Source organism: Artibeus jamaicensis, unplaced genomic scaffold, assembly GCF_021234435.1.
Source record: "Artibeus jamaicensis isolate MK-2021 breed Jamaican fruit bat unplaced genomic scaffold, CSHL_Jam_final scaffold_614, whole genome shotgun sequence".
NCBI classification, from domain to species: domain Eukaryota; kingdom Metazoa; phylum Chordata; class Mammalia; order Chiroptera; family Phyllostomidae; genus Artibeus; species Artibeus jamaicensis.
Genome location: NW_026522050.1, coordinates 3,718,164 through 3,745,341, shown reverse-complemented (window position 1 = coordinate 3,745,341; position 27,178 = coordinate 3,718,164). Strand labels below are relative to the sequence as shown.

The 27,178-nt window shown below is 53.5% G+C and overlaps 3 protein-coding genes across 4 annotated transcripts; 1 reads left to right on the top strand and 2 right to left on the bottom strand.

The window, feature by feature from the left end:
• Nucleotides 1-23: 23 nt before the first annotated feature.
• On the bottom strand, nt 24-3,059 carry TMEM258 (transmembrane protein 258). Its single transcript, XM_037137733.2, has 4 exons — nt 2,953-3,059; nt 1,431-1,540; nt 724-860; nt 24-128 (listed from the first exon to the last, which is right to left on the bottom strand). The coding sequence occupies exons 1-3, from the start codon at nt 2,953-2,955 to the stop codon at nt 734-736; spliced, it is 240 nt and encodes a 79-aa protein (XP_036993628.1). The 5' UTR covers nt 2,956-3,059; the 3' UTR covers nt 24-128; nt 724-733.
• A 138-nt stretch (nt 3,060-3,197) lies between these two features.
• Nucleotides 3,198-7,834, top strand: FEN1 (flap structure-specific endonuclease 1). Its single transcript, XM_053659273.1, has 2 exons — nt 3,198-3,329; nt 5,972-7,834. Exon 2 carries the CDS (start codon nt 5,993-5,995, stop codon nt 7,133-7,135), a length of 1,143 nt encoding a protein of 380 aa, XP_053515248.1. The 5' UTR covers nt 3,198-3,329; nt 5,972-5,992; the 3' UTR covers nt 7,136-7,834.
• Nucleotides 7,835-9,548: 1,714 nt separating this feature from the next.
• FADS1 (fatty acid desaturase 1) lies at nt 9,549-21,706 on the bottom strand. Of its 2 annotated transcripts, none has more exons than XM_053659083.1 (12): nt 21,335-21,706; nt 19,216-19,326; nt 18,455-18,649; nt 17,799-17,900; nt 17,582-17,710; nt 15,268-15,328; nt 13,781-13,857; nt 12,793-12,890; nt 12,504-12,600; nt 12,124-12,203; nt 11,891-12,016; nt 9,549-11,558 (listed from the first exon to the last, which is right to left on the bottom strand). In XM_053659083.1, exons 1-12 carry the CDS (start codon nt 21,524-21,526, stop codon nt 11,507-11,509), a joined length of 1,320 nt encoding a protein of 439 aa, XP_053515058.1. In that variant the 5' UTR covers nt 21,527-21,706; the 3' UTR covers nt 9,549-11,506. The 2 variants fall into 2 exon arrangements, with proteins under 2 accessions (XP_053515058.1, XP_053515057.1); XM_053659082.1 differs by having other exon boundaries at nt 18,455-18,652; nt 21,335-21,705.
• Between the last annotated feature and the right edge of the window lie 5,472 nt (nt 21,707-27,178).

Below are 27,178 nucleotides of genomic sequence, written 5' to 3'. Positions count from 1 at the left end.
GCTGGACTGGGCACCAGACAAGATAGTCACACATCTGCCTTTATTGTGAGCAGCAGGTGGGGCACTTCCAGCAACAGTAAAAAAATTAATTTACAAAAGCAGGGATTCAGTGAAGCTGCCGGTGGAACCTGGAAGAGAGGGGTATCAAAATGAGACCAGAGGTCCCCCTTTCTACCGACTTTTCTTACTGAGACCCGGTGTCCCCGGGCCAGGGCTGATGGGCGCACTCCTTTAAAGCTAAGCCACCTGAGCCAATTCTCACGATCTGCTCGATGGATTATCTGCTGCAGCTTTTTTCTTTTTCTTTAATCACTTGGTCAACATTTCAATGGCTGAAAACATTCAGACTAATCAAAACAGTACTCCTTGCAGCAAATTTTAAGTACCAGTCCCTGACCCCCTTCCCAGCAGCCTCTCCAAGTTACTGGTGTATGACAAGTGAGAACACGAACGCGTAACCACGAGAAGGCTGTGTCCACAGCCCTGTGTAGTACATCCCACAGCCAGACCAAGGCCCTGGGCAGTGTACAAAATTTAGAACTGACAAAGTAGGCCACACTTGGCTCAAACCCCCATTAGGAACTGGGAAGGAGGTGTATGTGTCTGGGGTCCCTATCCACTCTGCTGAGTGTCTCCATTAACCGAGAGGTCCTGCAGGCCTGAGGACCACCCTGATACAGGTGTGGGAGGTTTTCCAGTGTCCCACCCTGTCACAACTCTTACCCTTGGGAGCTCACACGTAGATGCCAACCCAGAGCAGCAGAAAGAGGACCCCAAATCCCATGAAGAGTGAGGCCACCAAGGAGATGAGGAGCTCTTTGTAGATGTCACGAGTGTACTTAGTGGAGGTGACCTCGTAACTGGCAAGACGGTTAAGGAGAAGCAAGGGGATGGACTGCACAGAGCAGGAAGCATGGACGCTGTGACTCCAGGAGAAAGATACGGGCTACGGGCTTTCTGGGAGGTTTGTCTGGCTTGGTGCAGCCAGGCAGAGAGGCCCAAGAGATGGCCTAGACTCTGTTACTCCATGCTACCCCTCTACTACCCAGAAAGAAAACGAGGCCCAGAGGGGTTAGGTCACTTGCCCCAGGTCACACAGCTAATGAACGGTGGGGCTAGACTAGTCCTCAGATCTCCTGGCACCAGAGGGCCTCCCTCCTTATACCACTTTCTTGACTTCAGATCGGGCCCTCCAGTCGGGCCAGGCCCTCAGCTCACTGTTCTAAAAATCTGAAGAGCAAACTGAACTCACCTGAACTTGAAAAATGAGGCAACCTGACCTGGAACATTGACAGCCTTCCCTCAACCTCTTCACCTTCTTCCAATCCCACACCAGGACAAATGGGCAGGGTGCCTGTGCCCAGCATGGTTTCTGCCTCAGTTTCCCACATCGGTAATTCTGGCCCACTCACTGCTCAGCGGAAGGATACACGAAGAACCAGGCGGTGAAGAACATGCCAATGGCCAACAGCACCACGGTCAGATGGGGGAAGACGGCTGGGTTCACTGGGCTGGTGTATCTGCTCATGGCCTCCAGCTCCTAGGGGAAGGCATGAGTTCAGAGCCGTGAAAGAATCCCAACACAGCAACCCGGTGGATTAAGGAGTTATTAAGGAACCTCATGCTGCTGTGACTGCTTAAGGCCTGTTTCAGCCTAGGAAATGTGGAAATCCTTCAGAACCCACATCAAGTGATGCGGTCTGGGAATGACCACAAGTAACATCTGAAACTAAGGCAGCACTCATCTTTTCAACGTGAGACAAGAAGGGCAGCTGGGAGTCAGAGGCTAGAACACAAAAGGCAACTAGTTAGCTATTGATCAATGGCCCTTAATAGTTCCTGAGGCTACTGGCCACTATGAAAAAAAAATGTAGTGAAAAGTATGGGCTTTCTGCCCAAGAAAAAGTCTGCCTATAATTTTAGGAGCTTTTTGGGCCCATAGCTAGATCTCAGCTTCTGTGTTATTCTCACTACACTATTATGGAATCTCAGAATTTACAGGAAAATGGCACCAGTTCAAATTCTGGCTCTAGTGAGTAACAGGAGTCTCAGTTGAGTTATAACATCTCCCAGGGGTGATGTATGATTTCAGAAAGATGACGAACGTCAAAGCATCTGGCTACTGCCTGGCAATAGTCACTCAATAGGTGTTTGTTTCCTTCCCAGAGTTTAGGGAAGATTATGAGGTAATGCCTGTGAAAGAGGGCTGAAAACATACAGTTCTGGACAAATGTTAACTTCCATTGTCACCCACCAGCCAAGGCTTCGAAAATCCTGAACATAACAACTCTAGACAAGTAAATCGACCCCATTGTTCTAAGAGACACTGGAATTCAATTCGGTAAACATTTATCCCCCATCCCCCAAATGACAGACAATCACTGTCATTTACTGAGCCTCCATTTTCAGGCCCTGTGTTTGGCACTGGGAATACAAAGATGAATAGACATCATTTCAGGGCTAGAGGCACGTCAGATGGTGGTCACTGGGAGGCGTGGCAGGTAACAATGAAGTCCAGGACACGTGGCAAGAGAGCGGTCTGTACAGAGGCTGTGGGAGCTCCCGTGAGAGGCCAACTGCCAGAAAGAGTTAGAAATGCTTCACCAGGAAGACGACATTTGCCCAAGGCCCTGTAGAATAAGTACCAGTTCCGCGGGGGGAAGAAATGGCGAGAGAGAGGACAGCTTGATCACAAGTAAAAGAGATAAAAGCTCCAAGACATTAAAATTGCACCTCACGCCCCCCATCCTTAAAACTGGAGAGATAAAAACAGCCTAAAGTGTCCAGGGCGAGCGGTTTCCCTTCTCCGCCCCTCGGCCCGAGTCGGAGGATATGGGAGCCGCCCGCAGTCTGGATCACGGGTGCCCGAGGCCTCTGCGAGAGAAAGGGAGTATGGGACGGGGCCTGAAGGGTCCTCCCAACACTGTTGCAAGCTCCCCTCACCCATCTCACCATTTTGCCTGGGACAGGGTGAACCGCTGCTCTGCCACCGGAAAAACACGTCTGTTTAAGCCGGTGCGCCGTTCAGCCGGAAAAGGATGTGGCACCCGCGCACGTGGCATTGTGGGACTTGTAGGCTCGCTGAGAGAGTGCGTTCGCCTTGCTGGGACTGTGAGCCTTGAGAGGCGCCGGCCGAGGGGGCGGGCCTGCACTACACTTCCCAGAAGGCTGTGCACAGCAGCGCGTCACGTGACGGGAGCGCGGGCTTTGGAAGGCGGCGGAGCTAGAGAAGACCCTCTGGCGATCTCAGGCGGGAGCTGGGCTGAAGACTGTCCTGGGCGACAGTGGACCAAGCTTTGGCTTCCGAGGCCCCGCGCTCTTAAGGCTAGGTGAGACCCCATGGGAAGCGTCTCCGAGAGCGGCCGGGCCTGCTTTGCACTGGAGGCTCTCGGGGCCGGCTGCCGCGCGGGGCGTAGGCGCGAATGCTCTGCCGCTACTTTGCTGCTGCCGGACTGGGGCTAGTCGCGAAACCTCCGACCTTCTTTATTCATTTGTAGAAAGGGGATAATAGCTCCACCCCACGGGATCGTGGTGTATTTTGACCAAGATCCTGATGAGAACCAGTTTCAAACTTCAGTTGTTTAGACCCCGCTGTTGGATGCTGTGGAAGGATAACCGGGTAACGGGGCAATGGCCTCTCCGCACGCGTTCCAGCAGCCAGCTGGAGGCGTGCGTCAAAGCATTGAGTGGCAGCTGGAGCGGGAACGTTTGCAGAGCACCTGGTGCGTGCCGGGAGCCTTTCAGCTTTTATCTCAGCTGACCCAGGCAGTACTTCTGCAAGATGGGCTTGGTGTTCATCTTATTTTATAGATGAAGAAAAGCAAACGTACATGCCTCAGTAATGTCACACACGAAGTGACTTCGTGATGCCACACAGACGGTAAATGCTGGCGCCTAGATGCAAGGCCATTGCCATTCACCGGGAAAGGAATGGGATGTGGACCTTGAAAAAGAGCCTAGTGGAGGATGGCGGGCGGAGAGCACAGCTGAGCAAAAGCGAGGAAAGGCGGGCCCCGTGCCAGCCTTTCTTGCACTGGGTCACACCCAGACTAAAGGTAGATGGGGAACCAACGTGCTGAAGGTCTTGATACCATGATTGAACTTAACCAGGAGGAGAACGGTAACAGGATCACTCCGCTGTATTTAAAAAGAACCCCGGGAAGGAAGAATGGGGACAATTAGATGGTGTAGTACAGTGTTTCATAATGTTGGGCATGCACCACGCAGTGGGTAGTACATGGCGACTTTTAGTGACACACAAAAAGTCTGTTTAATAGTTATACGTGTAATGCATATTAAAATATAACATATAACACACCATTTAAGATGAGTTCTCTTTTTCAAGTTATCTTAGTTTTTATTTTATTTTTTTATCCTCACCCAAGGACACTTCCCATTGCTTTTTAGAGAGAGACAACGTTGAGAGAGGCAGGGACAGAGAGGCATCAATGTGAGAGAGAGGCATTGCCCGCTGTACGCACCCAGACCAGGGATTGTACACACCCGGGCTAGGAATCGAACCCTCCATCCTTCAGATACAGGACAGTGCTCCAACCAACCAAGCCACACCGGCCAAGGCAAGCAGCTGTCTTAGTTTTTTGGTGGTGTCCATTTCATGAAATTGTAAGCGAATGAAAGTACAGGTTCTGCTGGCAGTAGCAAAACATGTGAGTGTGGTTTGGGCCTGGCTGAAGTTTGGGGGACACTGCCCTAGGAAACACTTGTCGGGGGGCTTGAACCGCAGAAATGCAGTGCTGGCCTGAGAGATGAGATCAGGCCCCTGGGTGGCGTAGGAGCCCCGGGTTTCACACCGTAGGCTTCATGGTGGAGAGAACATGCAGGGGAAGGACTGAGAACTGGCGACACCGTGGTAGAAGTAGGAACTCGGGAATGCTGAGGGGGTGCGGGAGGGAGATTAAGCGCTACGTGTGCGAGAGCTGGGTCACTCCCATCCGACTCGACTGCTGTACCAGTCAGGGCTCTTCAGAGAAAGAACACACAGATATGTAGGCTGTTGATCCGAAGAGACTTATTGTAAGGAACTGGCTCGGGTGATTGTAGGAGCTGGCAAATTTGAAAATTACAGGGCAGGCTGACAGGCCTGGAACTCAGGAGTTGGTGCCGCAGGTTTTTGGTTTGGTTTTGTTTTTGTTTTTTTATGCTGCAGTCTTGAGGCAGACTTTCTTCTTCAGGAAACATGTTATTGCCGTCAAGGTTGTTCAGATTGTTTGTATGAGGCCCGCCCCCGTTATGGAAAGCAGTCTCCTTTACTTAAGGTCAGCTGATTATAGATGTTATTCACATCCACAAAATACATCACAGCCACACCTGGATTGGTGTTCAGGTAAATAACTGGATGTCATGGCCTAGCCAAGTTGGCACAGAAGAGGAAGCACAGCTGCTCAGGGAGGTGAGTGTGTTGGGGAGGAACGAGTGTGGTTTTCAGTTATTGGCAAGAAGGTGAGTGACCATGATCATTTCACTGCTTGACACATTCAGTCACGTACTGTGGTTGCTCTGGGACCTGTCACATCTCACCTTTGTCTAACTAGTATTTGCCTGCCCTTCGGGGCTCAGTTCTGCCTTTGTGATGGAACCCTGGGCTCCTCAAGTTGGGACAGGCACACTGGATTTGCATTGTCCTTGATGAAGACGTAGCCCTTACCGCCTGCTAGCCCTTTTGCCGCCTTAGGGACCCCAACAGTGTCTTATTCCTGTCAGGAGCCAGTTCAGTTACACTCGGGAAGCCTTAGTATTAATTGAGTGGAGCTCAATGGAGCTCCTCTTGCTATATGGGGAGTTTCTTGGCAGCGGGAACCTTGCCTTGTTCATCTTCTCATCTTCTGTATTGCTGACTGGATGTGCTTTTTGTTGTGCTAACTGAAAGCATGAAGTTGGTGAGCTAGCACCAATTATAACTTTGTTTTTTTGCATCCTTAACATTCCTCCTTGTTTTATTTGCCTTTTTTAGCTGTCCCTCCTCTGTACCACTATGGGTATTCAAGGCCTGGCCAAACTGATTGCTGATGTGGCCCCCAGTGCCATCCGGGAGCACGACATCAAGAGCTACTTTGGCCGAAAGGTGGCTATCGACGCCTCCATGAGCATCTATCAGTTCCTGATTGCCGTTCGCCACGGTGGGGATGTGCTGCAGAATGAGGAGGGTGAGACCACCAGCCACCTGATGGGCATGTTCTACCGCACCATCCGCATGATAGAGAACGGCATCAAGCCCGTGTACGTCTTTGACGGCAAGCCTCCGCAGCTCAAGTCAGGTGAGCTGGCCAAGCGCAGTGAGCGGCGGGCCGAGGCGGAGAAGCAGCTGCAGCAAGCTCAGGACATTGGGGCTGAGGAGGACGTGGAGAAGTATACTAAGCGGCTGGTGAAGGTCACCAAGCAACACAATGATGAGTGCAAGCGTTTGCTGAGCCTCATGGGTGTCCCGTACCTCGATGCACCCAGCGAGGCAGAGGCCAGCTGCGCCGCCCTGGTGAAGGCTGGCAAGGTCTACGCGGCAGCCACGGAGGACATGGATTGCCTGACCTTCGGCAGCCCCGTGCTAATGCGGCACCTGACCGCCAGTGAAGCCAAGAAGCTGCCCATCCAGGAATTTCACCTGAGCCGGATTCTGCAAGAGCTGGGCCTGAACCAGGAGCAGTTTGTGGACCTGTGCATCCTGCTGGGCAGCGACTACTGTGAGAGCATTCGGGGCATCGGGCCCAAGCGGGCTGTGGACCTCATCCAGAAGCACAAGAGCATCGAGGAGATTGTGCGCCGACTTGATCCCACCAAGTACCCTGTGCCGGAAAACTGGCTGCACAAAGAGGCCCAGCAGCTCTTCCTAGAGCCCGAGGTGCTGGACCCCGAGTCTGTGGAGCTGAAGTGGAGCGAGCCCAAGGAAGAGGAGCTCGTCAGATTCATGTGTGGTGAAAAGCAGTTCTCTGAGGAGCGGATTCGCAGTGGGGTCAGGCGGCTGAGCAAGAGCCGCCAAGGCAGCACCCAGGGCCGCCTGGAAGATTTCTTCAAGGTGACTGGCTCGCTCTCTTCAGCTAAGCGCAAGGAGCCAGAACCCAAGGGGTCTGCGAAGAAGAAGGCAAAGACTGGGGCGGCAGGGAAGTTTAAAAGGGGGAAATAAATGTTTCCCTTCATTGTACCTCCTTGACCCCAGGATGTCTACCTTGTACCCTCAAGAGCTAGCACTAGAGAAACCTCCGTGGGGCAGGGAGGGGTCGCAGGGCTTCCCCTGCACCGCCTTTCATAGGGCTTTTCCCCTTTGTACTTGATGTGCTGCAGGAAGCCGTGGAGGGGATTCGTTTCCTTCTTGTTTAGCTCAGGAAAGTATGTCGGGTCGAACCACATTTCGGTCAATTTAATAATAGACACTGAGTCCGTTGTTACATAAGAGTGATAGCAATAAGTTTGAAGAAGGGAGAGGAAGATAAATGGCAAAGACAGAAGACTATGGGGACAATTTCCTGGCTGTTGACTGTTGGCCAGTGATGCTGGGACCTGACTGCACTCCTCTCCCTGGTGCAGCCTCGACCCGCCCTGCAGGGTAGCCAGCAGGAAGAGTTGGTCTTTCGTCCATAGGAAGAGCTGCTGAAAAGTGAGATGGATGGAGGGCTGGAGTCCCCCGGGGTGGGAAACTGGCTGTGTGTCCTGGAGTGAGCAGAAACTTGAACTTGCTATGTAACTTGAATCTTTAGTTATTCAGAGGTATAAGGTGGCTTAGTTCTCATGTCATCTCTGAGGTAATCAGCTGAGTTGGGATTTGATGCTATTGTCATGTGCTGTTTTTGTTTTAGACGTGTGAAAAGAGTCAATAAAATTGTAAAAGTGAGCAGAATGTAGTGTTTTCACTCAACATGCTGCGATGGTACCCTATGAACTGGTGGTTTGAGTGTGGCCACAAGGTGGCGCCATATCCCCACGAATGGCCTAAGCAGCTCAGGTGGTGCTTCAGCCCTTGGAGGAGAGAAGCAAGTTTATCTCGCTAGGAAGGCAATTCCCAGCTTTCCACCTGTGTGAAATAAAGGAACTCCTTTGAGGAAACCTCACAATTGAGACCAACTACTGTATAACATCCACACATTTGCCAGTTTGTAGATTGTGAAAGCTGCCATTCAAAAATCACTTGTTCTTTTTCTGACGTCACATTTAGGTGGTTATTTCTCATCCGGGTGGATGTTTCTGTACTTTGGAAAATTTTGATAAAACTTGGTGGGGAGGCGTCCTGTCTGAGTGTCTAATTAGCATTCCTATCATTGCTTGTATGTGTTACCAAGGGCATGAAGTGGTCTGGAGTTAAGTGGGTATTCTGACAGCAGGTAGAAGACCGAAGGTGAGTGTTTTTCACAGTTTCTAGTGGAGCAGCCTGTGTTTCCAGTGAAAATCCTATGTGGGATCTCAGGAGGTTGAAGTACGAATCGGATAGCTGTCACTAGGGGGCTCTGGAAACCACTGGTGTGGACGGAAAGTTCTGTCCTGAGGGCAGTTTGTCTTGTTCAGTTGATGAGTAAAACCAGTTTTCCCCAGATCAAGCCAACCCACACCCTTAAGTTGAGCTCCATTTTCTGATTCCCATCATCGGATCTGAAGTCTGTGGTCATGGTGTCGGTCCCAGAGGTGGTAAGAGGTTATCAGAACCGCTTCTAACCTCTCCACAGGACCCGGTGGACTTCCTCTTTCTTCCTTCTGCTCTTCAGCAGTGGCCCTGAGTCCCAAGGCACCCTACCTAATTCCTAGTCAGAATGTCTTGTGTACCCACGTTCCCCTTTTTATCCCTGAACCTCTAGTGCATGGGGAGTCTCGTGTGTGTGGAGTTCTCACGTGTTCTTGTTAAATTGGGCTATTTTCTCTGGCTAATCTCACATGTGTTTGATTAGTCCAGCCAGGACAACCTTGAGGGTCAAGTTTCTCTCCCCCACTCCAGAGGAATTACTTGCCTCAGAGCAATAGCTCTAGTTAAGGGCTTGTACCCTGTGGTGGACAAACATGTCAAGTGGTTTGCTTCCCTCTTTGAAGTTGAGGTGCCTGGTTTTTATGGGTGTTTAGTAACCACTATACACTACAGGGAAAATCTATTCTGTCCCAAATTTTTAAGCCACGTACTAATATTCTTGCTCAAAGATCGCTATCCTAGTAGGATGGAGGTATTGTAGTGGGTGTTGTGCCTGCAGAGATTTAGGCGAAAGGACTACTGACGGGGACTACCCAAAGTGAGACTAGAAATGAGTTCAAGGGCAAGGCCATTGCCTCCTGATAGGAAGGAATGCACATCAAACCTGGCAAGTGGATCTAGCATTTGAATGTGGGTGTCATGGGAAGGGCTTGGCTTTTCTTGTCCTCGGCAGTCCACCGGTGTCCTGGTGTTTTCTGGAGGCCCCGATGCACCTTCCTCTGCCCAAGGAAGGGGCTTATGCAAAGGGAGGCTGTGGGGGACCCGTGTGCAGAGCGAGGTCAGAGCCATTGAGGTGGGTAGTAACTTAAAGCGCAGAACGGAGTCCTGTTGACGTGGACGGAGTACTGTGGAACACAAGTGAATGGTCTGCACTGGGTCAAAATTAACTTTATTTTTCAGCTTTACGTCATCAAAATGTGTTAACAAAGTTGGCACGTACCAAAAAGACAGCGATACTGGGCTTAAGAAAACGCCTCTGGCCAAGTGGTAAGAAAAAACAGGGACAAACAGGAAAGTTGGAGTTTTTCAGGAGTGAATTCAAATATTAGTTCTGCCGTGACCTGTGACTTGTCCTAAGCCTGTTTTCTGGTCATTAGATTTGATGTCCCTCGTGCAGTCTGAGCCTTTTGTCACTGGTGTGCCGCCCTTCGGCCACATGAGACCCCACTGGTCTAGGCCAAGGAAGGAGGGCCACGTGGTACAGGTGCTCTGAGGATCTGGACTTGGCTGGTGAGAGTGGAAGTCTTCAATTGTAAGTTAAACCACGTTCTGCTGAAATGAAAAGGACCTGAACTCCTCTGCAACCTGTTCTCAGCAAGGCTGTTTTGTTAACTTTTGTTTCGACAAACCTCTGAGTAATCACCATTCCCTCGGCGGTGCCTCTAGTCCCGTCCCAACACGCCTTAGCACCCTGACCTACCTGGCTACCTTTCTCTCCCAGCACCGAGCACAGCTCGCCCAGGGTTCTGTGACCTTCCAGTCTGAGGTCCCTCCCACCAGCGTCCCACACGCTCAGTGTGCCTGTGGCAGATGTCATCCAATGAAGACAGGGCGAAGAACCCTCTCGGCTGGACTGAAGGGCCATGGTGGGGGGTGGGGAGAGGGGTGGGTGCTGATGGCGCGCCCTGGAGTTGAGGTGGGACTCTGGGGCACACTCCTATGGTAGCTCTCTGGGGATGGGTCCGACTGTTTTTATCTTTTAAAAAAACAAGATCTTGTAAAAATTGTGTTTCAGTATTACACTGATAAGAGATCATCCTAAATTCCTACCTGGCCTCCAGCAGAGGAAGATCCTTGAACAGAACTGACAGAGTTAAGTGCCCAAGACGGCAACAGATGAGCGCAAACCGGGTGTGCCTTTCCCTTCCTGGTGTAGGACTATGCAGTGACTGACTCCATCGTCCTGCTCTACGGTAAGGCTGCGCACGATGGGTGTTCAGAAAACTTATCTCCACCCTTACATCCCTGAGGAGTGAACCTGTGTTTTCCTCGTCACTGGTGATTCAGTGTCTCCCAGCTTGATGACCGCTCACTGACTGCTACTGCGTTAAACCTGGAATTAGAGGCAGAGAAGCTAAGAGAACCGTTAGCAGGCCTTTCTTCGTTTCTAAGGAGAAAATTCAGTTGCCTATCTGCTCATTTGTTCACAGAGCAAGAAGTGCACTCCCTGTCTAGGAGTGTTTTGCCGCTCGCGTGCTGGTTAGGAGGTGAATCAAAAGCTGAAGGGAGTTCTGATGGCCAGTAACACTCTGCTGACTGTTTCGGCAAGACCCAGGACCTAATGCTCCCTTGGTACTTCAGATGGAACGTGAGACCAAAATCAGCAGTGGCAGTATCCTTGGGGGTGGGGGTGGGGGGGCAGGTGTCTTCAACACCACAGTCCTGGCCTTTGCCCTGTTTACTTCTAAATATGGAGAACTTGCTTCTGCAGTAGCCTGAGGCAAACAGGGCACAGCCCTGAAGGGAGCTGAGCTCCCAGGCACTGGCTGGAATTTTACTGCTAAGTCTCTTGATTTCTGGGCTCAGCTGGTCTCCCTATTCTTCGAACAGCTTCCTGACGCCCTCTTAACTCACCAACCATCTGCACCTGACACACAAAGAAAGGAAAAACAAAACTCACACCCCTCCCCTAACAGCTCCATCCCTTTTGCAGAGAATGTGCGTGTTCCCTCCCTCTTTGCATCCTGCTGAAGACAAAGGGGAGGAGTCTGAGCCACAGCCTTTATCTCAAACAGACCCCCTCTGGATATCAGAACTGTAGTGGCTTTGTCCCACAGGTTCCCCTCTCTTGGCTCCAGGGGCTCCTCTTCCAGGTGGGGGCTGCTGTTACTGGTGAAGATAGGCATCTAGCCAGAGTTGCCCGGACTCCTTCAGCGAGCTGCAGATCCGATGGGAATAGGCGGTGAGGAAGGGGAGCGCCGAACCCCAAAGCCCAGCCACCCACCAGGAATGCAGTGGGGAAGCTCTGCAAAGGTTTGGAAGCCCGTCTCCATGATGGAGGGCCCCTTCCATGGGGACGCTTTCCTCCCCTTTGACGAAGAGCTTGGGCTGTGGCACTGAGAGCAAAGGACTGAGCAGGCCACAAGACCACGAGTGCACTGCTTTTGCCCTGGTGACCTCCATCCCGCTGGGGGGACCTCCCACGGCTCCGACCCCACTGCCCTGTCCCCTTCCTGCCCTGCTAGCATCTGCCCAGGGGCAGATACTCACTGGACGATGTCGGCGAAGGCCGCGAGCAGGGGCTTGGACTGGTACTCGATGCCATGCTTGGCACACAGGGACTGCACCAGGGGGGCCACCTTGTGGTAGTTGTGCCGCGGCATCGTGGGGAAAAGGCTTCCGGGAGGACAGGGGACGGTCAGTGGCTCCTACTCTTCTGCTCCCACCTGCCCCTCCCACGTGGACCCCGCCCAAGGCCCTGCTTCCCGGATCTCCCGTCTCACTGGTGCTCAATCTGGAAGTTGAGATGTCCACTGAACCAGTCATTGAAGGCAGACTTGTGGACGTTGCACGTCGCCTGGAGCTGGAGGAAAAGGGGAGGGGCGAGCGTGGCTCTGAACGGCAGGCGCAAAGGCCAGTCCAGGCCAGTCCAGGCCAGTCCAGCCCCGTCCAGGTGAAGCTGTCTGAGGGGAGGGGCCGTGGGGCTGTCCCTGGTCACTCCCTTCTCCACATGGTAGTGGGAGAAGCTTCCAGTTAACGAGGCAGTGCTGCTGAGAGCTTTTGTTATCCCCGCTCCCCCACAACCCCCTGCCTGGCATCTCTGTCCACCCACCCTCTTTCTCAGTTGTATCACGCCTAGGTCCTCCAAGAGACCGCCCCTTACCTGGGTGGACACCCAGTCCCTGTTCTGGTCACGATCGATGTGCATGGGAATGTGGTTCATCTGCGTCACCCACACAAACCAGTTGCTCTCCAGGAACCTGGTGGGTGTGACGCATGAATGAAAACCGGGCAAGCACAGCCCCGAGTTCTCACTCTCCTTTGGGCAACTGCTCCAGCCGGGCCGCCTTCCTGAGCCAAGACCCGAGACACCCCCGCCACCCAAAGCCGCAGCGCAGACCCCCGACCGGACCTCATTTCCTTGCCAAACCCTGCTCCCCATCTGACACCACCTGACCATGAAGAAAAGGCCCAGGAAGCCTTTCACTCCCAACAGCGGCACGTAAGTGAGGAAGATGCGGACGTAGAAGGTGATCATCCAGGCCAAGTCCTGCAGGGACAGGGCGAGAGCGTTAGACGGGCACGGGCGCGGACTCACCTCTCGCTTCACCTGTCTCTGCTCGGGGGGGCTGTTCTTCCGGGAACCCAGACTGGAACACCGCGTCATCGTCGGCACCCCCCTCTGTCGCTGAGTCCCGCGGTCTCCAGTGCTGCTGCTCCTTCCGTCCATTGCTGGGGGCAGCCCAGCCCTCCCTGCCCGCTTCCTTCTCGGGTGCCACAGCCCGCAGAGCCCCCTGCCTCCAGCTCCTCCCAACCCAGCTCAGTCCTTCACGTCTTCATCACGATGCCAAGTGGATCTTCCGGGACCAGGGCTCAGTCCACGCCAGCACCCTGATCCGACACTTGAGTCCTCCACAGAATGTCCAGTGCAAAACTCACCCCTCACTTCCCAGCTTCTCTGCTCAGAGTCCATTGTTCCCCACCCTACCTCTGTCTGTCCTCCACAGCCAGTTAGAAAAGTGACGTAACAAAGCCTTTTCCGATGCCTCCCTCTCACCCAGCTGATGTAGTCATGCCCCCCTTGGGGTCTCAGAACCTTCTGCCTGTACTGTACCTCTTCTCTGGGGTCAACCACATTTTGCTTCATGAGAAGTTTCCTGAGATTAGGTGCCATCCCTTACTCATTTTCCCCAGCCCGCCCCTGGCTTTATTCCCAGCACAAGAACCTCAGGAGATACTGCTGAATGAAACAGGACGTCGGGAGTCGGGTTGCCTGCCAAGCCCAAATCACCCCACCTAGAAGGAAGCTCCGTATCTGGCTCTATTTGCTCTAAAGTAGGGATGGACTGAACCTCAGTGGATTCCCCCTGGAGACGCCCTTCCCCTCCCTCAGGGCACTGCAGACAAAGGAAGTGCGGCCGCCGGGCCGCAGATACTCACCACCCACTTCTTCCGCTGGACAACAAAATAGAAAATATACCACTGGAAGTAGAGAGGCAGCAGGGCTGGGGGCCCGACTGGGGAGGAAATGGAGACAGGGAGGAGGTGTGAGCAGTGAAGGGCACTAACGGGCTGGCCGACGCTGGACGGACAGCCTCCAGCATCTCTGCTACCCCCTCCGGGGGCCCCTCCAGCTGCCTTTCGTTGGCACATCCCCTGGAACCAGCAGGCACTGAAGGTGGGCATACATGCCAGTCCAAGGAAGGCCAAGTCTCCCGAGAGGATGCCAGGACAGTGAGGGCAGGGCTGGCACTCTTTTCTAGTGGAGGACAGCAGCTAGGGACCCCCAAGCCCCACGCGTGGGACTTGCTCCGCTCCCATGCCTTTAGAAGGGCGTGGCTAATGCCCCCCGAGTTGTCCCGGCCGCAGCCCTGCCCCTGCCAGGGGTCTGCCTACTGACCCTATGCCTCTCCTGGCAATCCTCCGCCCTGTGCTCCCGGCTGCTCCGCCATGCAGGTGAGGGGACAGGAGCAGGACAGTGTGTGCGTGTGTGTGTATTAGAGGACAGGCTGCCCCGTTGATCCTTCACAGGTGGGAGACGAGTCTGTGCCGCCCGGCCCGAAGCCCCCGAGTGTGGCGGTGGGAAGGGGCAGAAGGGCCGCCGTCAACACTGGGAGGTGAAGAAGTGGATGGTGCCAGTGCGCTGCCCCATTTCCTCCTCTCTTGTCTGCATAGCCCCCACGCCCCCACGCCCCCACGTCCCCCCACGGCTCCTGTACCCTCCGTGTCCTGCATTCCCACGTTCTCTCCTCTTCCGGACACGTCCGCCCACCCTCTGCCTCGTCCCCTTTTCTCCCGCAGGGTGGTTGGTACTAGGCAGTTAGGGGTAAATTCCTTTGAACTAAAATGGGATCAGTGGAATCACCCTCTCCCTTCCTTTAAAAATCTGAACTTTGAAAGTTTTAAAACTCAGTTTAAACGTGACAGAGCAGATTTTTAAAGGAGGGAACAGACGGCAGTCTTCAGGAAGAGCTGGAGACAACCACAGAAGTGTTGTCTCCTTCCTCCGACAGCTCCTCAAGTCCCTCTTCAGGCCCAAACCTCCATCCCTACATCTACGAGTCCTTGGGGGGTAGACTGTACCCCACGGGGTCCCCTTGACCCAGGTCTCCGTTCAACAAGGTTCAAGGTAGGGGTGGCCCCACCTGACCACTCGCTCTCCTGTGGGAGCCAGGGTGGGACTGAAGGAACTGGTCTGCCCCCAGCACAAACCGCCTTTGACTAAACATTAACCTGACCGTTGACTTTGCTTAGTTGAGGTGGTGGATTGCCCCCAATTACACCAAGCCCGGAGTAACCTTTTGGGATGGAGGACTTCCTCCGGCCTTTACCTAAAATACCGTCCTCCCCTGGAGAGTCATTTCCTCCTCCCGACCCCTCAGGACCCCTCCCCAGGGAGCCTCCCTGTCCTGGCAGGGGACACTCACTCAAGAAGAAGTACTTGTGCTGGTGGTTGTATGGCATGTACTTTTTCTTCTGCTTCCCAAGCTGTGAAGAAAAGCAAACGCAAATCAGCGTCCACACGCCGGTCCCCCACTGTCCTCCCCCTCGGACCTCGGCTGTTCTCTGCTCAGGAGCTCAGGCCTACTCCAGGGGCTGCCAGCTTCCGGGGGTATGGCAGGCTCCGGCGGCCCAGTCTTACCTCCAGCCCCTGGCACATGGAGCCCTGGGCTTTGGCCCGCTGCATGTGCCAGCCGCCCCGTGACATGCAGTTCAGTCGAACACACAGTGTCAAGTCCTCAGGACTCCTCCCATGGATCAGAAGATGCCTTTGTCAGTGAGGTTTCCTGCCCCTCCACCTTCTCCCCTTCCTTTCTCCCATTTGGTGCTTTTCTGACGCCACCAAAGTCTCCATGGAAAGCCATTTTTTACTCCTGCACACATCAGTATTCCCTCTACATCCACCCCTGATATTATTCCCCATCGAAATATTTTGGGTCTCTTGACTTCGACGTGAGCTTTATAAAACCCTTTGAAGCAAAGTCTGGCAGTCTGAAGATGGCGTTTTTCCCCAGCAGGTGGCAGTTATCTTGTGAGCCTAGCTGAAGGACAGGGCCACCAGTGTGCAGTCCCAGCACGGGCACGCGGAAATGCGCCGGCAGAGCTCCGAGGTCTGACCCGAGGGCTGCTTCTGCTCCTCTCGCCCTGCTCGGTTCTGGCGACCAGACAACCACGAGGCAAAGAGGAGCTCCACCCAGAGCAAAACGCCTGCTCCTCATTTCATATGTCTACCCACTGCTTTGATGGGTCACTCATTAAGAGTTTATTCTGTGCAAGGCACTTCTGCTAAATGAAGCATTCTTTCTCTACTAACTGAGTTAGTCAACAAGTATTTATTGAGCACTTACTATGTGCCAGGCACTATTCTAGGTGCTGAGGATTCAGAGGCGAACAGTACAAAGTCCCTACACGTGGAATTTGTAAGCTGGCGAGAAATCTGTAAACATGGTTCTGGCTGGTGTGGCTCAGTGGATTGAGTGCTGGCCTGTGAGCCGAAGGGTCACAGGTTCAATTCCCAGTCAGGGCACATGCCTGGGTAGAGAGGGTCAGGTTCCCAGTATGTGTGGGGGCCTGCAAGAGGCAACCACCCGTTGATGTTTCTCTCCCCCGCTTTCTCCCTCCTTTACCTGCCTCTCTCTAAAAATCAGTAAATAAAATCTTTAAAAAAATAACCCATACTACCCTCAAAGCGTCCATCTGAGCCAGGAGGGGCCAGGGCTGGTTCCCTGTCCCCACTGTTGGCCCCACTGTTGACTAGAGGACGCAGGTCCCTGTGCAGGAGGGAGATTAGGACGTTACAGACGGGGGCGGGGGGGGGGGGGGAGGGGGGCACAGCTTCAGTCTAGGGGGCTCCTGGTTCCAGGACAGCCAGTGCTGCCCACGCCCTTCCACAGAGTTCTCCTCGTGGCCGGAGGGGAGGGGAAAGCCAGGCCACCCTGAACGCAGGCCTGGGACTGAACTGCGTTTAACGGCAGTTTAATTCCTGGCAGGAAGAAATGTCATTAAGGGGTGAAAGGGGGCCTGGCAGAACTCTCACTGCAGCCGAGAGCCTCGGGACAAAGGGTTTTACATGGACTTTCCGGGGAACTCCTCTGCCGGCCGCTCAAAGCCCTCTGTTCTATCCTGCTCACTGAAACCTCCCCAGATCTCCACCCTCAGGCGTCCTTCCTGCCGCAGCTGCCTTACAACCCCAGGTAACAGCTCAAGCCTGACGCTGACCCCCCCTGGAAAGGAGGCTGGGACCAGCTGGGCGGGAAGAATTATTTGGTGAATGAGTGTTCTAAGCAGTGGGTGTCAAAAAGGGTAAGCAAGTCAAGCCCTTGATGGGAAGACTGTGACTCAGCCGGATTTCAAAGTGTAAGAGAGCAGAAGACACAGTGTGGGCAGGGGGATGACTGCCTGGGGTAGGAGTGTCACAAAAGCAGCCGAGGAGGGCCATCCATCATCACCTTCAGGGGTGAGCAGGCGTCTGCACGGTGACCTCCCAGCTACGCTTTGGATCCAGAGCAGCACACGATGCCTTTGTACAGTAACTCCTTTCCTGATTCAAACTCACCGGGGAGGACGGGTGATTCTGTCCGCAGCCCATTCATGACCTGTGGCCTCCCACAACTTCCAAACAGCTGGGCAGCCATCTCCCAGTGTCACCCCACACCGACAGCATTTGAGCATCTCCTGCACAGCCCTCTGTGCTGGCGTGTCTGCATTCTCCAGGACCTTTGCACTGATACCTCCACTCACCTCCACAGAGAGGATCTTCCCCAGGGCAAAGAAGAAGGGGTGCATGTTGATGTCAGGGTCTTTGCGGAAGCAGTTGGGCTTGGCATGGTGCTGGAAGTGCATGTGGTTCCACCAGCTGGCAGGGGCCCCCTACAGAAAAGACAAGACACGAGCATGACAGCCTAGCGCCCTGCTTCTCCCCGAGTCGTCCTTCATTAGCCTTCCCCACCCCACTGACCTTCAGGTGACCGATCACGAAATGATGCAGCAGGTGGTTCCATCTGGAGGTGCTAAAGACAGACAGGTGTCCGAAGTCATGCTGCAGCCAGCCGGCCTGGGCCTGGGTGAGAAAGGTTGGAGCTGAGAGCAAGCCACCAGCTCATATGAGAGTCGGGCTAAAGCACCTTCCCTTCCCCGTCCAGTAGTTCCCCTGGCTCTGGAGATCTGTGACGGACAATGGCCTGAACACCCAGACTTATACAGAGAAGGACAGAAAGTGACAAACTCAGAGGCTTGGCGAATGGACTCAGACAGCCAAGTATTGGAGCCCGAGCATCACTAGCGTGTGGGGCAGTCTTGTGGTGGGAGGAAGCCAGGCTTCGCTGATAAACCAGAATCTTGGCTCTTGGCACACTTGGGCGATAGATGGCAGAACCTGAACAGGACGAAGGCAGCCCTGGGAGAAGCAGCTGGAGAGGCAGCGAGAGACATGAAGGTGTGCCAGCGGCGAACGAGCCACGGACAACGAAACGTGTGTTCTCTTTCTGCACCGACTTCCCGCAGGTCCTGGGCTCTGCCCATCAGAGAGGGTGCCCTGGCCTCCTGAGGGGTGCAGAGAGCTTTCCCCAGGAACGGTGAGCATGGCTGTGCACATGCCCAGCCAAGCGCTCTCACCTGAACCGTGCTGAGCAGCACCGCGCAAAGGAGGAAGGGCACGAAAGACGTTCCAAAGACCCAAAGAGTGAGCCAGGCGGCCACGTCCAGCAGCAGGATGTGCAGCAGGTACAGCAGGAAGAACCCGTGGTTGGCCTTCATAAGGCCCATCCTCTCCACTGTGGCCCGCAGCTCCCGGAACTCATCGGTCAGCTCCTTCTGAGAGAGAGGGGGAGAGGCTGTCGTTTCCTCCCAGCTGCAGCCCAGCACTGCTGGTGACGAGGGCATGAGGACGCCCACTGAGGGAGCAGTGGAAAGTCCACTGCTAGGTGAAAATAGCACAAGACTGAGGATGACGGGAGGAGGTGCTAGGAGAGCACCCCTCAGAGCATGTGCACTTTGGAGGTTACACTCGATTCAAGTCCCTGCTCTGCCATTTACCAACAGTTATGATCCTTGGCCACGTGGCTTAGCTTCTCTGAGCCTCAGTATTCTCATCTGTACATGTCTGAGGGTTAATGAGGTTATGCTTGGCACAGAGTAAGTGCTCCAGGTAGGTCTCATGTTTGATGATGATGGTAATCGTGGGGGCCTCGTGAGGACCACGGGTTCCAAAGCCCTGCTCCCTCGGGCCTGTGACCCGGTGACTATGCAGAAGCACTGGGGATCTCAAGACTCCCAAGAACTACTGACTACAGTCACCGATGATCCCGTCTAGGCCTTCCCTCTGCCCCCTGCCTCTCGGCAACCACAGGCTCTTCAAACAGCGAGTGGGGTCTCACATTCTTGGTGGGCTCAAAGCTGGGCTGCTCCGGAGACAGCTCTCCAATCAGGAGGGAGTTCATGTACTTCCTCACGAGGCCCTTGTTGATGTGGAAGGCCACGAAGGGATCCTGCAAGGGTGAGACGAACACAGAACAGTGAGGAAGCTGGCCCAGACCCGCTGGGCTCTTGGGGGGCTCCCCCAAAAGTCATCTTCCTGATCCGGCAAGGAGGCTGCACCAAAGCTCAAAGGGACACCACCTCCCTCCAGCCAGCAGCCCTTTAAGGGTGCTCATACCTCTTCTAAGGGCCCACAGTTCAGGACCACCCACCATCTGCAGTCTAGTTAGAAGGGAACCACACAAGCCAATAGGAAGCACGGCTGCGGGGGCCACAGAAAGACCTTTTTCCAGCATTTCCCCTGGGAAGTTCTAGGGACAGCTTTTACATAGGAATTTAGGTAATTCTGTGAGTAGCAGAGGGATGGATGGGGCTATGAGACTTCTCTTGTCTTTTTCTGCAGGACTTAAATCCCTCTCTGTGCCTGCGTTCTCAATCCTCCGTGATGAGACTCCCCATATCAGAAGCAGGGAACTTTCTCCTTCTCCTAGGGCACTGTTCTGGGTGGGCTTTGCATATTTCCCCTGGCACTCTGACTACACCCTGCCACAGGGCTGCTAGTTTTGGTTATTGGAGGTGGGGTCCTAGGTGCTAAGATTCACATCCTTAGGTTAGGAGGCCCCAAGCCCTGTGGGTAATCCACAGGAGGGGCGGAGACCCGGGGCGGAGCCGGCGGCTGGTGGCGCCACACAGCCGGACCAATCGCGGTCCCAGCCCCAGGATGGCCCTCGCCCCAAATCATACTGGAAAGCCCTGGCTTTAATGCCTCTGGCGCATGCGCGGGCCCAGGACTTGGACTTTGGCCAGGGTCTGGGCTCCCCCCCAGGGCTTGTCACCCTGGGTGACAAGCGCAGGCTCTGGTCCGGTCCCCCAGGTCAGCGGCGTAAGAAGGAAGGGCCCTCACTTTGAAGCACCTGTGCTCCGCATAACGGGAACCTTGATGGGCCCAGGCGCGCTCCGGGATGGCGAAGGCGGCGAGTGGGACCAGCAGAAGAGGTCAAGCTACTGGGTGCGGGGTGGGAGAAGGATGTAGGGAAAAGGGACTGGGCCAAGCGAACGCTCCAACCTTTGGGTCCCCGGGGGGATCCCCAGCTCTCCAACCCAGCAGGTAGGCGCCAGGCGCCTTAGCTCAGAGAACCAGATGGTCGGTCTAGAAAGGGAAGCAAGAGGACCAGGGCTGGGGCGCGCGCTGATTCCTTGGGACAGCACGAGAGAGGAGGGTTAGGACCCTGCAACGGGACTACGCCCCGGAGAATGCAAAAAAGCCGTCTGCTGCAGTGAATAGCTGGGGACCCCGCTGGCCTGCGGCTGAGTGACCACCCCCCAGGATTCGAAGACCTTTCTGGGGTCCTCGCCAAGTGTATCTTAATGCAGCTCCCCCCCACAACCTTCAGCACGCCAATCCCATTACCCCCAGTGTAAGCTGCCGCTAGTCCTCTCCGGCCGGTGCGACCCCTTCCCCACCCTCTCGCTTTCACCCTACGCAGGGATTCCCAAGACGGTGGGCACCGGGTGGCTTCCCACCTCATCCCTCATCCCAAGAGTGGTTCTCTCCTGCTCCCACTCACGAGTATAGCCTAGAACGCTCAGTAGAGAAGCGGCTGCGCTCCCCTCCCACGTACCCTCGACAACCCCTGCCTCCCTCGGCCGCGGCAGCAATGCCATGCCGGCGCCCTGCATCCTCGCTCTTCTACTTCCCAGTCCTGCTCAGGCCGGCCCACGGCCTGGAGACTGCCGGCTCGCGGCCGCAGTCGGAACGCACGCAGGGCCGCGCAGCCCTTTGTTTGTGTGTGTGTGCGTCGCCGACCTTCATTCCCCACTCCCCAGGCTCGTTTTCGCAGCCGCTCCGGCCCGTGTAGCCCGTGGCCACCGCACACCCAGTCGCTGGGCAACAGGTATGCTCGGGCGCGTCCAACTTTCCCCCATTAGTTGGTATTTGACTGCAGACGCCGAACTTCCTGTCTCGCGCACTGAGCCACTGGCCCGCCTCCTCCCGTGTCCCAGTCTGGCAGGGCTCACCGTAGCATCCTGCCCAGCGTAATGGCTGATAACCCGGGAGCCTCCGGGGTGCCGGCGGGTGAACTCGCTTATGTTATACACCTTCCGTTCGATCACCAGCCACCGCTCCTTTTCGCGCCCGGAGCGTTGCGCCACCTCGTCCCAGGTGAAGTAGCGCAGGGTGTGCCCCTGGGCCGCGGTCTCGGGGGCCATCGGGGCCTGGCGATGTGATGCGCCGGCTGGGTAGGAGTGGCCAGGCGAGCGTTCGGGGCGCGCCGGCCTCGAGTGCTAGGAGAGGCGGCCTGCTGGCGCGCGCCCGGAGCCAGCCGCCGGCCGCGCGGTTTTCCCCACCCGCGGCCGGGATCACCGTGCCCCTATGCGCGCGCTCCTATTGGTCGGGCCGCTTTGCGCGGAGAGCCCTCGCCTTGCTGTAAGGGCGGGCGGTAGCAGGCCATTGGCTGGCGCAGACGCGCGCCCCCTCGTGGGTTCGATACGGGGGTCGACGCTGCATCCCACTTCCCGACTGGCGGCTGTTCACTCCAAGGCGCCGCGGGCGGTGATAACGGTTCCGGTAGACTGCGTAGGTGCTGAGCTACCTTGCTGGGATGACAGCCCCGAGTGCAAGGGAAGCCCTGGGGCTCTGGGGCAGAAGTTGGCCTGGCAGAAGGCGAGGTGGCGAGGGAGGCGGTCGGTCTGGCAGGGTTAGGGAGCCTGGTTAGGTGGATGGAGACGAGCTGTCTCTGCGGCCGAGGTTGTTCCAGCGAGAGTCTGTTCCAGTGGCGGAGACTCTTTCAGGGCATCATCTTTATATGATCGCACTCTCCAGTGTCCAGACGCTGACCCTCTCCAGTGTGCGCGGGTGCCCCTGATACGCTCCTACCTCCTCTGTACACTGTTCCACTTGTGTGGCGGGAAGTAACTCTGAGAACCCTTGGCAATTATCTTGTGAACAGCATGATCACAGTTTACTGGGTGGTTGGAAAGTGTTAATGCTTTACTTTGCTCAATATAATATTAAAGATGCCCCTCAATTTTTGTAACCCTGTTTGCCTTTTTTGCTGGTTTTACTTTTGTTCTGTTTTTAAATTAACTGAGATCCTTAAATAAAAGGAAGTAGTAGAGACTTCCAGAAAGCTCTGTGTAAAGAGCCTGGGTCTTCAAGCTGAGGCATCTACTCCATCCTGGGGGCATGAGGCCTTTTAAATGGAGAGATTTGGGACTCAGCGTTCTGAGCTTTAGCAAACAGAAAGGAAGAGTCTGGGGGCAGCAGTCAAGGAGCCGTTGCAGTATGAAGAGACCCCGAGATTATGTGCTACATTTCTTTTATTTATTCAACAGATATTTTGTACAGCACTCACTAGTGCCAGGCAGCCGCTCTTAGTGGTTTGCAAACATGAACTCATGTAATACTCATAGCAACCCTATGAGGTAGGAACTGTTGTTAACCTCACTCACAGGTGGTGCCACTGAGCCCCTGGGAGGGTAGTTTGTCGCCCACAGCTGGTAGGTGGCAGGCTGATCAGCGCCAGCCTGAGCTCCGCACTCCCAGACTCTGCTGTGTCTCCTCTGGTGACACACACGAGTGTGGGGGCACTCGGGTGGGACTCTGCAGACAAGGGAAAGGAAGCAGAGTTGTGTCCTTTGCTCTGCACTGTTCTGGGTGATACAGAACAGACCGGGAGAAATTTGGCTGACCTTCTGGTAGAAGATAACCTTAATGCAGTCGATGCAAATCCCTCGTTTTATGGATTCCAACACTGAGGATCAGAATGGAGAAGGGACTTCCCCACATGAGGAAGCGCAGGTGGCCTGGCTCCCAGCTAAGAAGCCAGGCCGCTGTACCTTGCTCAGGAAAGATGGTTCACGCACAGCTGCTCTTCTGTACAGCCAACTTTCCTTTAAAAATCAAACTAATTAACAAACAAAAACCTTGTCCAGTACCTCGGCAGTGTGTAAGGAACTATAAAATTATTTGTACTCTTTAGTCAAGTAATTTCACCACTGGGAAAGTGGAGGGCGGGAGACTGCAAAGATGTTTATAGCAAATTTAATAGCCAAAACTGGAAACAACTAAGTGCCAACAACAGAAAATCATTAGGCTCACTGGGAGATCGAAAGTAACCGGGGTATGAGCTCACTCGGAAGGCAGGAAATACTTTGCAGTGAAAAAACAGAAGCCAAAGGAACATGGACGCAGTGATCAGGTGCCAACAGAGGAGTCTGCCATGATGACTCGTTTCACAGTTTAACATTCTTATGCTTGTTCTTCTGGGAAGTTGCTAATCTCATTGAAGAAAAAAAAAGTCCTTGCTTAAAGCATTATTTCTGTATTGTTGTGGGAGACAACCTCACTTCTGCTTCTAGTGGGAATGGAAATGGACTAGCCTTTCTGGAAAAATAGTTTGGCAACTTTAGTTAGAATCTTAAAAATGTTCCCAACAATTTCATGTTTAGAGATACAGTCTGAGATCCTTTTGGAAAAATATAAACAAAGTATTTGTTGAAGCAATATTTATAATAGCCAAAAAAAATGGTGACCTCCTGCCCATCCATGGAGTATTATGCAGACATTAAAAGTAAGGTGATGAGATGTTAATGGCTAAGGAGGCAATCACTCTATAGAAAAAGACTAGATAGAGCCCTGGCTGGTGTAGCTCAGTGGATTGAGCACAGGCCTGCGAACCACACAATCGCAGTTCAATTCCCAGTCAGGGCACATGCCTGGGTTGCTAGGCCAGTTCCCAGTGGGGGACTCACGAGAGGCAACCATACATTGATATTTCTCTCCTTCTCTCCTTCCCTTCCTCTCTAAAGATAAATAAATAAAATATTTAAAAGAAAAAGACTAGATAGAAATGGTAATAGTGATCACTTATGTATGGGTGGAGCAAAGTAATTTATACTTTCCGTAGCACTTTCGGAATTTGATATAATGAGCATGTATTACCTTAAAGTCAGGGGAAAAAGTTTATTTTTAGAAAAACATGGCCCTTGGAGGATTCTTTGATTAAACTCACCTGCCCGAGACCACAGAGTGTTTCGTTTGGCATCTGCTGAAAACCTGCTCTCTGTCAGATATTCCGAGAGGCGCTTCGGATGTAAAGTGCAACACCGTATGGGTCATGCTTAGCTTAAGACCATGGAGAAAGACACATCACTGATTGGGGGTCAGTAGGGTAGAGGCAAATGATGTCTATTTCCATTATGTGACATTTAAGCGATTTGTTGTGACGTGAATTTAGGACTGTTCCTTCGCTCGACTGTAACCCGAGGCAGGGAGGGACTCTGGATTCTGTTCAGTTCTACCTGTCAGAATCACCTAGTTTGAGGTTCTGTATAAAATCAATACATTTGTTGAACTGTTGGTTTCAACCTGAAAAAAAAAAAAACAACCATGTTAGCAAGCACATAGGTCACTAAACGATGTCCCTCTCCTCCTACACAAAGGTTAGGAAAATTGTAGTGAACCCTTTCCTGGCCTGCATGGAGCGGCCTAATGAGGAATCAGCTTAAGACCTTAATGCCAGTTCCAGACAAACCATATTTAAGTAACGTCATTGCTCAAGACCGTTGGAAGAGCCTGGGATGTGAGTCCACATTTGAATCTGCTTTGAGCACGGACAGAATGTTCAAAGGACAGGATCCTTCCCAAAGTCAACAGGCACAGGAGGAGGAAATACAGGCTGCGCTCAGCCCCGCGGCAACCTCTGCTCCGTGGGCAGCCCCTGAGGCCACTGAAGAGCAAAGCCATTTTCCTAGTATCTGTGTTTCTGGGAAACTAGGTACTTCATGGCCGGGGTCCCCAACCCCCAGGCCTCGGGTGGGTGACGGTCCATGGCCTGTTAGGAGCTGGGCCCAGGGAGAAGTCCCCTGCTCCCCTGCCTCCCCACACTGGGTTCACGTACAGCAAGACTCGAGCAGCAGTGAGCAAGTGAATGTCGCCCCCCCACCCCCCGCTTCACCTGCCCGAGTCAGTGGAAAAACCGGTCCCTGGTGCCAAAAACTTTGGGAACGGCCGCTTCATGGGGACAAGGTAAGCACAATGCTTGGTGCACAGTAAGCACTAATAAAGGTAACTGACTCGCTCTTTGTTTTAAGAAAAATCGCCTATAATCATTCTCTAGGTTAATGTCAAGCACTGTATTTTGACAAAATAATTTATAATAAAATGTGCTTAAATGAACAAAAGGATCCCACGATCACACTTGTATCAGAGGCAAAGGAAGAACTGGAAACTGTTGTTTTCATTCTACCATATTCTCACAACACAGCAGGTAGGGGGTGAGGAGGGCGTGGAGGATGAACTCAGGTGATTTCCCTTAACGCGGCCCTGTCGGTGTGTGGACTGTGTGCGGGTGTGTGGAGCCCTCTGCGTGGGCCTGGGATCCGGATACCTGGAGCTGCTGCACGCCGCAGGCGGGAGGTCTGGGGCTGGCATTCGTGCCAGGCCTCGTCCATGCCTTTGGTTCATCTCTGCAGGAGCTGCTAACCCGTGGGTTCCATAAGTGGGTTTGATTTAAGGCCACCCCACTCCGAGAAGATCTGGCGGTGTCATTCTGCCGTTGTACCTGTTCTGAAGCATCTTCCTCCTCCCAGGATGCTACGCCTGCCTGTATAAAATGAGGGGAGGTAGGCCTGGACAGTGGGCCCCCCGACCTTCAGGGTTCCCCAGCACCCGTGGCAGCCCTTTGCTGGTCGTTCCATGCGGCGTCACGGTGCAGAGGGTCTCAGTTGAAAACAAAACAAAAAGACTCAGCTTTGAATACTCATAGGAAGGATGGCATTGTTTGCTTCACCTCGCAAGTCATCATACAGACACATCCTCGTATCTCCTTCCCTACTGTTGGACATTTGTTTAGAAGTTTTCATTTGTATAATATCATAGTGATGAACTTTTTTTTTTGCCCAGAATCAAAATTTTATAGAAAAAGTGGTACCAAAATAGGAGACACTGTTGTATACTTACAAAATCCAGTGTAATTACATTATCATGTTAGGTTAATAAGAATTGCTGAAGTGATAAGGCTTTCTGTGATAGGACACAGATTGCGGGAGTTGTGTGGATGGGCAGAGCTGCCTTTTGCTAAGCGCACACCCTTTGGGGGCCTCGCCTTCCCTCTCGTTGGCCAGCACCGCACTCCAACAACTTACACAAAGAGCCGCCGTCTGCAGTCGGCTGGAACTCGTGACCTCGTAGCAACCTGGACACTTCACAGCGATGAAAGAAGAATTTTGACTTTGAACTAGCCATTTCTTTATATGTTTTTTCTTTTCTTCTTCCAAGGAGGGACACAGTAAATCTCTAGCCAAAGGCAGGTCCGTCTGTTTGCAAGCCCAGCCCCTCAAGATCTCTGAGTCAACGCCCCTGGCAGGCAGCGCGTGATCTGCATCAAGGAACTCTGAAAAACCATAGATACTAGTTCGTAGTTGAACATTTTCCAAGGCTAAGTTCTACACACATAACTGGCAGATCAGATGATAAGAACATTTTAGGCTCCTGTTATTTGTTGCCAAATTGCTTGCCAGCAAAGTTTATTTACTGAGCACTTACTGTATGTTCTTCAATTTTGCCGCAGTTGCTGTCACCAGTGTGGGAGAGGAATGTCTCTGGGCCGCTTCCTGAATGGCAGCCTGCCCGCCGACGCTGTGAGCTCTAAACACACAGTAACTCCCTGCCCACCCCCATCTCTCCCAGGAGTCTCCCAATGCCCCTGAGTTCTATTCAGATAATTTCATTATCAAACTGCAATCAATTTCTATTCTAATGTATTTCGTAGTGGGGGAAGGGTCCAGCTTAGGGAGTAGATCTTAAATGTTCTCATCATATACACACAGAAAGGTAACTGTGAGGTGATGGATTTGTTA

What these genes read in the sequence shown, in the direction of transcription:
- FEN1 (XM_053659273.1), top strand. Translation starts at nt 5,993, where the DNA reads ATGGGTATTCAAGGCCTGGCCAAACTGATTGCTGATGTGGCCCCCAGT.
- FADS1 (XM_053659082.1), bottom strand. Translation starts at nt 21,526, where the DNA reads ATGGCCCCCGAGACCGCGGCCCAGGGGCACACCCTGCGCTACTTCACC. An exon ending in GCACAAGTACTTCTTCTTGA is followed by an intron (nt 13,858 to 15,267) that starts GTGAGTGTCCCC and finishes TTTCCTCCCCAG; the next exon opens with TCGGGCCCCCAGCCCTGCTG. An exon ending in GCCTTCGCCGACATCGTCCA is followed by an intron (nt 11,559 to 11,890) that starts GTGAGTATCTGC and finishes TCGGATCTGCAG; the next exon opens with CTCGCTGAAGGAGTCCGGGC.
- TMEM258 (XM_037137733.2), bottom strand. An exon ending in TTCACCGCCTGGTTCTTCGT is followed by an intron (nt 861 to 1,430) that starts GTATCCTTCCGC and finishes CCGTCTTGCCAG; the next exon opens with TTACGAGGTCACCTCCACTA.